Source organism: Malaclemys terrapin, chromosome 5, assembly GCF_027887155.1.
Source record: "Malaclemys terrapin pileata isolate rMalTer1 chromosome 5, rMalTer1.hap1, whole genome shotgun sequence".
Classification (NCBI taxonomy): Eukaryota; Metazoa; Chordata; order Testudines; family Emydidae; genus Malaclemys; species Malaclemys terrapin.
The window spans coordinates 109,639,673-109,651,807 of NC_071509.1; the positions used below are offsets into that span (position 1 = coordinate 109,639,673).

The 12,135-nt window shown below is 37.9% G+C and overlaps 1 protein-coding gene across 2 annotated transcripts in view; it reads right to left on the reverse strand.

Moving 5' to 3' along the window:
* Positions 1 to 12,135, reverse strand: part of PPP3CA (protein phosphatase 3 catalytic subunit alpha) — a 305,071-nt gene that overhangs the window by 42,817 nt on the left and 250,119 nt on the right. For both annotated transcript variants that reach the window (XM_054029504.1, XM_054029505.1), the window contains exon 7: positions 2,110 to 2,187. In XM_054029504.1, coding sequence (XP_053885479.1) covers positions 2,110 to 2,187 — 78 coding nt within the window. The remainder of the gene's footprint in view (positions 1 to 2,109; positions 2,188 to 12,135) is intronic.

A 12,135-nucleotide genomic window follows, 5' to 3' on the forward strand; every position in this document is an offset into this window, starting at 1 on the left:
AGAAAGGGTATGATTTGCTGAATATGATTATGCCATTTGTATGCAGGTATCATTTTTGTATCTGAAGTTATGAATATTGGCTCTACACCTGTATTTCAAATGTTTGCTTCTCGGTAGCACCAGAAGCCAGCACAGTGTGAAGGAACTATTCAAGTTGAATGGCCCATTAAAGAACACTTAACTCACAATGGAAGATGCCCATCTACACTTAATGGACTCTCCTGCTATGACTAAGTGAAATCATGCATAGACATGTGACTTGCCCATGTGACTCCAAACACCATCTTGTCACCTGTAATTGACCACAGTGAGAACAATGGGTTTCCCTTCACTGGAGAGAAGCTATAAAAGGCCCTGGAAATATCTCCATTTTGTCTCTTTCCTGCTCAAACCTCTGGACTATGAACTTATACTAATGGGAGCATTCTAACCAAGGGACTGAGGACCTTCCAATGATTTGGAAGCAACCAGAGACTTAACAAGCCAGCAGTGTATTCCATCACTGCAACAAGCCTGATCCAAGAACTTTGCATTTACTATAATCATTTGATTCCTTCAACCAATTTTAACTCTCATTGTTCTTTCTTTCTTTCTCTTTCTTTCTATAAATAAACCTTTAGATTTTAGATACTAAAGGATTGGCAACAGCGTGGTTATTGGGTAAGATCTGAGTTATATATCGACCTGGGTATGTGGCTGGTCCTTTGGGATCAGAAGAACCTTTTGTTTGATGAAATTGGTTTTAAAGAACCACTCATCTTTAAGTCTAGTGTCTGAGTGTTGAATCCAGGACTGGAATGCCTAAGGAGACTGCTTTTCCAACTTCTTGTTAGCCAGTGTGGTGAGACAGAAGTTTACTTTTGTTGCTGGTTTGGTATATCTTATGGGAGAATAACCACCATTTTGGGGAGTGTCGGCCCCATTTCTCAGCAGTTTGTCCTGAATTTGGTATTCTCAGTTGTGACCCACGGTGACAGGTGCACACTGAAGTTGTAAGAAACCCATGCTGGTGTCTGAAGCTTCTCTCTCAGTCTGGACTTCCAGGCCATAGAGTGTCCCAATGTCATGACACATCTCTTTGTCCACTGTGATGTTTAGGGGGCTGTGAGTGTAAGGCAATAGTATTTAGTGACAGATGAGGCGTGAGAGGTTTTTTCATTAGTCACGACTCAGAAGAAAGGTATATAAGGCCAACTATGTTAGAAGTGTTTTCAGGCAGGTCAGAGGAGGAGGTTTAGGGAACTAGCAGCAACAGTGAGATTCGCGCCCCCCCCCCCCCCCCCCCGCACTTTAATTAAAGAACATTGCTCCGAAGTCTGCAGATATTTTTGTACACATTGGGGGCTTTGTTGCAATAGCCTTTGCAGAAAACCCCAGAAGCACACAGCTGCAGAGTAAGACTGATCAGAAAGTGCCAGCACTGCTGTAAACGATTTACATTTGCAAATTTAGCTAAGGAGCTAGCCAGCAATTGCTACACATTTTTCTCTTTTCCTGCTAGAGTGACCCCTCTTCCCTTATTTTAAAGAGACATCCCTTATTTGAAGTCTCATGTTCCACTTCCTGAAATAAGATCAAATGCGTCTGTCTTGTAATTCAGCTATGGTTGCATAAAAGATCAGACACTGTAATCCTGGTGTTTGTTTTTATACCAATAATAAAACACTGTGGTTGCTGTCACTTAAAAACAAGTTTCCAATGTCATTTTTCACACAGTTGTCCTTTGTCTCCTTGATATGCAGTTGATCACCCTCTACTCTTCATTACTACTGGTGAAGTACAGCTGCTTTGCAACCAATTACCATAGGAAAGCAACAATCTTACAAAACCATAATGAAATGGTCATTATGGGAAATATGTCAGATGTGCACATTCAGGCTTTAATCTTGTGTTAAAATAGCTATATTTTAAAAGGCCTATAAGTGCTAAGTATCAACACTAAAGTTATAAAGTAAGGGGGTTTTGGAACTTTACCATTTTAATGTGGAAGACTGCTAAAAAGGATTATTTTACGTGCTGATTCAGGGAAACCCTTTCCTACAAAAGCCAATGGGTATGAATAATGTTTGTTTATTAAGCAAGAACCCCCCTCCCCCTCCACACACTTACCCAGCATCTTGAGCTTCGTGGGCTCGGAGTATAGATAACAAGTTATTGTGCTGGAGGAATTCACATACAGCAGGGTAACTGTTGGAGGAAAAGAAAAGCTCCTGTTATGGAATTATCAGAAGCAGTGCATTCATCTGACATTCAGAAATACTGTATTTGATCAAGCGTGATCAAACATGTATCATTCACGGAATCAGCTTCTGCTCTGAAGACAGATTTTTTCAGTTTCACGTTGGAGACCGCACCAGAAGCTGTACTTTTTACATAATTGGGTGGAGGCAAAGCATAGAAAAGCTGCAGTTCATTACATAATAACAGCTACCTGTCATAAAGAAAATCATTTCTATTATTCTCTGAGCTTCAAGGAGCCCAGAAGAGGATAAATGTAACACAAGGATGGAATGCAACAGAAAACTTGCCCACTCAATATAGTATATATTGGTTGCTTAGGGAGAGCATGTATGGTGGTGGTGTACAAAGGAGATATAGAGGCAGAAGGAAGAAAGTGAACCTACAACCAAACTGAAATTGTTTCTAAGTTTCATCTCACCAATAAACAAGACTTCAATTATTTCTCTTCTTGGTATCTTCAAATGTGAATTCTAAAAATGTGTTAGTCAAACATATTTCACAGGACCTCTCTACCGAACTGGGTGTTTTCTATTGCATTGGTGAAAACACAGTCATTAAAACAAAACGATATGAGTTTTACTATAATGATATTTTTCACATTATTCACTTCCCATGCATAATGTTGCCTTAGAAGATGAAAGAGGACTCAGCTCTATATTTCTACCTCATTTTCAGCCCTCTGAAAACAAGTTCTAGCAGCTACTTCATTTGTAGAGGCACTGAGGTTTTATTAAAAGCACAGCCATAATAAAAGTACGTAGACGGTACATGTTTACAAGATTTGAAAAGCTAACTTTTACTATGATTTTTTTTAATTCAAACTCTATTACATCTAAATATAGAAACCTTGGATACAGTCCTGTATTATGGAAGCCCTGGTCATAACTCCATTGTGAAGGCTGAGGCTATGCCTTCACTAGACTTCTGCCAGCTCGTAGGATGCAGACTATACCAGCAAAGCTATGTTTTACCAGTATAGCTTATTCCACCACCCCAAATGAAACAAGCTATTCCTGTGAAAAGCACATTTTCACTGGTATAAATGAGCCCATATCAGTCAGGGATCACTTTGTGCCCTAACAGCTATGCCAGCAGAAGTCTGTAGGATGAACATAGCGTTTTATGTATGAAGAACACACCGTATGCTCCCCAAACTTCCAGAACTTATTTTTTGAATTTTAAAGGGAATTTGCAAGGACATCTGTGAATTAGTTTATGAATTAAAATCAATTTAAAATGGTCCCTTTAAGATAAGTATATAGAATTGAGATTCATTATCCTCTATACTCTTTTACAGATCAGTACAGCCCTATCATATACATTACACACTGTCCATACACAATTTCTCTTAAGTAAACAGTTTTGACTTTCAATTGGTGGGAATTTCCTCTCCCCATTTTCTGGTCACTGGTGGCCCTCCACAGCTATCAGTCTTCCCCAGTTTTAGATTATTGTGTTCTCTATAGCTTTCAGTGCAAGAAGCAAGAAACCTCCGCCAATGACATCACAGCCTCAGTATAGAAGAATAGAAGGCCCTCTAGCATCAAATACCCATCACCTACCCCCTCAGCCCCAACCACACCATCAGTGAAACAAGATTATTTCCTTGGCACAGGAAACTTGAGAGTCAGAACAGGGGTGGATCAAGACTAAAGAAATTGCAAATCTAACAACTTTGGCCATGTCTACAATAGGGGATTACATTGGCATAGTTATGGTGCTGTAGCTATAACCCCATAGTGTAGTCACAACCTACACAATGGAAAGGGTTTATCCATCGCTGTAGGAACACCATTTTCCTGAGCAATAGTAACTAGGTCAAAGGAAGCATTTTTCCTTCAACTTTAGCTGCATCTACACCAGAGGTTAGTTCAGCATAGTTATGGTGCTCAGAAGTGTGGATTTTTTTGCATTCGTAGGTGCTGTAGCTACGTCATCCTAAATTTTAAGTGTAGACCAGGCCTTTTACCACACCCTATAAAACATATAAGGGACACTGAATAGACTCTTCATACAGGTGCAGATTACAGATTCTGATTTTCCTCTCAATCCACTCATGTACAGTCTGGCAGCCTACTCCCCCTAACAGACTGATTTCCCATCCAGGTAAACCAGGCTATCAAGGACTTAATTGGTTTGGCTTCATGCTCTTTTCTCATAGATCTGCCAGGGCAGGCAGGCCATGTATTTCTTTTGCTCCGACACACTGTTGCATATGGGCTCCACTACAACCCTATGGGTCCTGCGTCCCAGCAATCATATCTAGATGAACTAATAGCGTAAGTGGTGGTGGTGGGGGGGGAGGGGGGGAATTAAAGCTACATTACTATAAACTTACATATAACAATGAGTATTATTTTTATTATAAAATTATGATTGAAAAATCAGTAAACCAACCAATCCTTTAATGCCAAGGGTCAGTCTGACACATACAGGCTAATATTTGTAACATTCTCTGGGGCAAGAAATTTAACTGAATATTCTAAAAGTCAGAAATAGAGAAACTAAGTTGTTCAGGACATTTGTAAAGGGAGATGAGCCTTAATGCTGCAACTTGATCCATGTGGTCAGTCCCCTGTACTCCACTAACCTCAGTGGAAAGCCTTAAAGGCAGAGCTTTGAGCAGGGGGTTGGACTAGATGACCTTCTGAGGTCTCTTCCTAATCTTCTATGATTTTATGAGTCAGTCCTTGCAGAGGCTGTTGCAGGATTAGGGACTTTCATTTATAAGTGATCAGCACAAAGCCAACAATGCTTATTGGCCCAATGGAAACAATTCCAACAACCCTAGTGTAGTTCTGGTAGTGTAGTTTCTGAGTGGTCCAATGAAAACTATTTGCACATGTTGGCATCCTCAATGAACATTTCAGGCAGAGCCCAATTTACTCTCAATGAGAGACTGTCTCCTAAATCAGGAGCGAGACAAATTGGCAGGGTAGCGAGGAGAACGTTGGACCAATCCCGTCTTGTGCTGTACTAATTATGAGGAAAAAGAGACTATGTTGGATTTAAGGACTGTTAAGCCAGAACTTGTTTCAAAACACTAATTTGACACTTTAATTTGAAATACAAAAAAGTGTCAGTAACTACTGCTTACACTTTAACTGGATATGTTTTAATAATTAAAGGAGCTGGATTAATAAAAGTAGATGTTTTTCTACTGGTGCAATTTTAACAAATAAATGATGTTCATTTCCATTTTCTAATTATAATATTTATACCTATTCTTTCTAAATTTCTATGTTTACATAAAACTGGCACCTCACAGATATCACACTGTGCTGTCAACTTGAATTATTATAGAAAATCCAAATGATCTAAATTGTTAAACATGGCAAGCAGGTAGATATCTAGGAATCCAAATATACAAAGAGTGAGTGAGTTTAAATAAATTACTCCTCCTCCAAAGGTGCTGTTAGCACTTCATCGGGAAATTCATGGAGTGGCACTACGGGTAACATTCTCTCTCAGCTCTTCCATATAGTCCACTTAAGTATATGTGGAGGACTGAGGTAAGAGATAAATCAGCAGCTTTAACAACAATTTTGGAGGAAGCGATAGTTCCTGTATTTTGCTGCTTAAAGCATGTTAGCAATCCTATTTTCAAACAATCAATCATAAAAGGTATTAAGAGTCTTTAAAACAAAGATATACCTTTTTGTACTGACATTTTTCACGTCTGGATGAAGAACTAGCCATTTCACAAAATGTAATGAGAAGTGACATTTCAGAGATGCAAATGGCTCAGAATTTTGTGTGTGTGACATTTTGTGAAAAATGTCAGTTTCACTCAACTGTATTGGTAACCGTTCACAATTTTTAACAAACTGGAAATGTCTGTGTGAGATCCTTACTTTGTATTATACACTTGCTAACAGTTGAGTTCCTGTTGTTTAGGGACCAGCTTATTATTTGTCCTGCACTTGAAAAATGTAAAATACAAGGGACCAGATTCTGCCATGCTTACTCACATGGATTAGTACTTCAATCTGCAAGTAGTCCCACATATTTTATAACCGTTTCAACTGACTACAAGTGGGAGTATCTGGCTTTATAAATGTAAGTATTAATTAAGTACAATGCACATACTGCATTTCATCTGAAAATAGTTTAGTAATGCTAAGAGTAATTCTCAAAATATATGAACTTGGGTCAGTAAAGTCATGCAAACATTCTAGATGGCAATTTAAAGCCAAATCCTGCAGCTGTTATTTAGTCAAATTCCCATGCAGTCAGTTGGATATTTGTTTGAATAAGGACTAAAGTACTGGATCTTTAACTGGGTGGTCTTTGTACTTCCATGTCTTATGCAGATTACATCCAATTTGGGGAGGGGGGGGAGGGGAGAAGAAGAGTGCTCAGTAAAAGGAATTAAAATCTGTAACCTGGCTGTTACAGTCAAACACACTAGCTCTCACTCAAGGTGTTAAAAGTAAAATATCCGGTTTGGTTGATTAAACCTATGGGTCAGATTTTAAAGCTATTTAGGCATCTAGGTGCTATTGATTGGGAGTTAGGCACCTAGGTGCTGTTTTCAAAAGTGCCTACCTGTATCTTTAGATGCCTAAATACCTTTAAAAATCTGTCCCTAAGCCATTATAGTTCACAGGCTTCTGTATCGAATTACAACAGGCCCAATTCTGCCAACCTCATTTTTTTTAGTAATATGTTACTCCATGAACAGCCCCCCCGAATCAGACGCTAACAAAGCTAATGTATTACATTAGAATCTATATATATGTGGAATACCAACTTTTTGGAACAAATAACGTATAGCTGATATGGGCTTTCCATATTCTTCCTGATGAATATATTTGAATAGGAGAGTTACACATGTCTATTTGGGTTTGAGGAGAGATTAAGATTCCACCATGCATACTTTTGAGAGGAAAAAAAGAAATATTTCTGTATTTCACTGACTTAAATCTGGTGGCCCTTTTGGCTTTAAATACTATGACTAACCATGGAAAGAAATTCATTCCAGGTTTTGCGTTTAACCAACAATTCTACTGTCATTACATTTCTAACAACAATACAATGGCAAACACATTAGATTGCAGGGAATTTAATATGCTGTAATATGTATTAGACTTTCACTGTCTTTTCATTTTATTAACCTCTATAAAAATATCTAGAAAACCCAATGAAGTCTGATTATTTACATAGCTCTCTTGAAATTATAACTCTCCAAGAATATGTTCAGCAGTCTCAATGACGCAAACTCACCAACTGGACAAAGCTGCCCCTTGGAAGAACAAACCATATACTTTTCAATATAAAGCTCTTTACATAATTTAAATGCTCTAAAAGTGATCAACTTTGCCTTGGACTTTAAGCAAAATGTATCATAGCTGATAACAATATTTTCCTTTCTAAACTCCCTAAATAAAAATATGTTCCAAGATACCCTAGTGTGTGAATGGGAAAAGAAGAAGTTCAGTGGGTAGTATATGGTAGTGAATACTGATTTACACAAATGTGATTGCATATGTAATATTATAGAAACATGGTTATTGGACTTTAATGAGATAACATGCTTATTGACACCACCTCTTTTGCTATTAAAGCATGAAACAAAAGAGATGCATTCTAGGTTGTTTTTTAAATAAGGGTCAATGAAATAAATCTTAAAATATATTAAAATGTTTATTTTGGGTACCGTTATTTTATTAAAAGACATCTAAATTAGATAAAAAAAAAGAGGACTGATTTAAACATTTACTCTCGCTAAGCCTTAATTTAGTTCTAGAATCTTTTTTCTCTACATGCTGGATACACAATTTGATCCATGCAGATAGGACTGTCAAAAATAATATTATTTTGCACTTGTATAAAACCTGTCAGCAGAGGATCTTGAATCACTTTACAAGAGGTGGGTAAAGATCATTTTAAAAATTTCAGTGTCACATGGTCTCAATTAGTAAAATTACTGAATTTTGTTAATACATTATTTGGATTAAGGGGAGTCATATTAGGATTACATACATTCTTTTAACAGTTTTGTTTCAGTTTTCAGTGCACATACATTCCATGGCCTAACTTGAATTGGGAGTTTGTACTGGAAACTGGACTATGCAATTTTCTCTCAATTTTCTATGAGCTTCTCACATTGAGAACTGAACCTGCTTTTTATTCTTAGCTTAGAATCAATTTTGGGAAGTGCAGGTGAAGAATCCTCAAATCCTTCTGCACCCAATGAATATGCAAAGGAACTGGTGTGAAAAAATTGTGAGTTAAATTAGAGGCCCACCTAGCTTCCAACACAAATCACACCAACACATTCAAAAAGTTGACACCAACATTTTAGCCGACGGATGTCATAACCACCAAGGGAGGACTGCTTTGCACCTTCTGGTCATGCTGTCATCATTTGGAACAACAACTACTCATATTGGACCCCAGTGGTACAACAATCTGCTTCATTCAACCCAAAACAAAATGTTCTTCATCATTTCAATTTGCCAAAAATTTCATTTTTGGTTTAACCAGACCACTTTTTTTTAAATTTATTTATGTGGAATTGCCAGCATACTGAAAAATCTGTTATTTACCCACCTCTAGTCAATAGGTTACATATCCAGTCTGTAGCCTGTAATTATTGCATTGTAATTTAGTCTGTAATGTGATCTTCACTATTATTTGAATAAATAAGACCTTTTAACCTAAAAAAGAGAAGTGATTTTCAGCACAACTTTGCTTCTTATTGTCTTAAATGTCAATATACAAACATACACATTTACCACTGCATGAACTGCATAAAACAACCAGGCATTCCAGGAATCAATGCTTAAAAAGGGCAATTTTATGGTGTCATTATTTATCATAAAAGTGACCTTTTTATTATGGCAATTATGGACAGTAACAAATAAAAATAAGGGAGACTAACTTTACAGAACAAACTTTAAATATTGTTTAGGAAGCTCAACTCGTCACTTTAACTGTTGGAAAAACAAACCAAATAGAAGCAACAAAGAGTCCTGTAGCACCTTATAGACTAACAGATGTAACATAACATAACATGCGTCTGACAAAGCGGGTATTCACCCACTGAAGCTTATGCTCCAATACATCTGTTAGTCTATAAGGTGTCACAGGACTCTGTTGCTTTTTACAGATCCAGACTAACACAGCTACCCCTCTGATACTTGAAGCCAAATAGAGTGAGCACTACTACAAAGTGAACATTAGGCCTCCACAGCAATTCCATTTTCCACAGTATTTCTCACTAATCCTTAGTGCCATAGTAGGATAAAGAACACAAATACTTAGAAAAGTAACCATGAGGTGATGGGAAGGATAGGGTCAAAGAAGGGCATTGTAATCACTTTGGTTCCAGTCCAGCCATGTGATATGCTCATGGGGAACCAAACTGAAATCACTCAGCCCACTGGGCCTCTGCACAGATATCGGGGTCTGCCCACGTGCATCACATTGCAGGAGCAGGTCATTATTGAGGGTTCTGGTAAGAGCAGAGTACTTTGCAGTAAGTTGGGGCAGGAAGCAGTTGGCTAACAATATAGCTGGGTGAAATATTCATGCAAAATTTTTGTTGTTGTTAAATGGGGGGGGGTAAAGTTCAGGGTACTTTTTCCCATAACATTGCTGTAGGGTTACTCAAAATAAAACGTAGTCATAAAGTACACATTTTTAAGGAAGAGGCAGCAATGCTCCAGAGGACACATGACTAAGAAATCAGCACACAACTTGGAGCCTGGAACACCAGAGTTCTCCTCCCACCTTTGACAATGACTGGCTTAAAAAAATATATTGCAGTTATACAGCAATTAATAAACATTAGTTATTTAGTCTTTACAGCATTCCTATTAAATATTATATGTAAATATAATGATCTCCTTTGTGGTCTAGTGCCAGAGTTCTCAAAGCTTTTCATAGTATGGGCTATGAAAGAGATTGACTCATGGGACCTCCCATTCCATTGTGATTTTAGGAGCTCTTCAGCTTCCATTTACAACCACAAAACAGCCCGTGGCAACTACAGCAGTTGTTTACATTAAAAAAGTAACACAATGGGAAGCACTAATTTTTTATGGTCTTTTAATGAAATTTAGCAGCTGGAAACAAAGACAAGAACCAGAATAATATGGCTAGCCATCTATTGACATGCAGCTAATGATCCAGGGACCACAGTTTGCAAACTTTTGGTTTGCTGGATTAAGCAAACTCTAGTAGTAATACCAGCGGTATTTTAATCCTGGTTCTGGCAGTGACTTGCTACATGACCTTAGACAAGTCAATTAACCTATCTGAACTTCACATTTCTTTCATCTCTAGTATAAGGATATTTACCATTTACCTACTTCAGGGTTGGTTGTGAGGAGAAGGTCCCTACGTTCAAAGTATTAAGGGCACTGTGAAGTGATTGGGCGAACAGGATTCAGATGTGTTCAACACCATAATTTCAAAAATTCATCATACCCCTCCTGGTCAAGATTTAATCTGATAAGGGCTTTTTGAGTTCTCTCAGGCTTCACAGCAATGCACGATCAGTCTCCCATGATTTTGAGTATAGGAAACAGAGTGAAAAATCACACTGGTGAAAACTTATTCGTCATCTCCTTTCAGATCTCCCCAAGGGAAACATTGATACCAGTTTCCAACTTAGTACAGAAGGAATTGATGAGTCTGGCAGGAATCTTCATCTATCTTGATGATGAGCAACTTCTGAGCTGAACATTCCTTGGATCTACTGCCCAAACAGAACTGGTATGTTACCTGCTTCAGACACAACCCCTCTGTCTTTCACTCCCTTCACAGAAACCATCCTCATGTTTTGTATTTAAAAAGGTCTGAAAAAGCATACAGTTATAAAAGAGCTTAAATTGCTGAAATCCAAGAGGATTTGGGGAGTGAACTGCCCTATAAATGCTGACTGGCTGCCACTCAGACAAGAGGTGAGGGAACACATTTTATGAATTTAGACATTAACCCCTGAAAATTGGGGTTTATAATGGAAAATCTGATAGTTGAATATGGTCATTATCAGTGCAGTTTATAATTTCTTGCTATTTTCTTTATAACTTTTTTTTCATCCTAGTATTAAATATTATTGCATTAAAAAGGATGTACTGAAAACAGTAAAAAGTAAAATATAATATAAAAAACAAAATAAACATGGTGGGTCCCTCCTTCCATTTCAATGGCATTCACAGGAGTTAAAATGCTATAACTAATTCATTGAAAATATTATCCTTTCATTAGCTGCATCTGGCTCCTCATCAGTATCCACAGGGTCAACAGAACGTACCGAGCGGTGGAGCTGCTACATTGTTAAACTGTTTACAGTGCTTTCCCTCTTGAGAGAGAAGCTTGTCTTCTTGAATAGTATATATAGCTAAGGCCCAATCCTGCACTCCTTGTGAACTCAAAACTCCCACCAAATTCAATGTCCTTTAATACTAATGGGGAGGTTCATGTGGTGAACTGTTTTAGGACTCATTTTCTCTGCATCTATGAGAAGTCAGTAAACAGTTCCTTCTGGGGAAATACCTTTTTCTCTTTGGTGAAGTAAGTGATTAGACCTACTAGATAAGTAATCAGATCACAGAAGCCACTATCTGAATTAACACTCCTGTTGGCTGTCTCAGGGTATGTCTATACAGAAGCTGTGACATGCAATCTCCAGCTCAAGAAGATATATCTGCATTAGTTTTCATTGAGCACTAAAATTGGAAGTGTAGTTGTCATGGCATGAACAGCAGGAGGGGTACGTACCTGTGGGTTTGGACAGGATCACACTTTGGCATCTAATCCCTCCCACTGCAAGTGTCGTCAGAGCTACACTTTTAATTTTAGCACTCTAGCATGATCAGAGCTAGTGCAAGTAGGTCTACTTGAGCTGGAAATTAGATCTTCCAACTCCAGGGTAGACATACC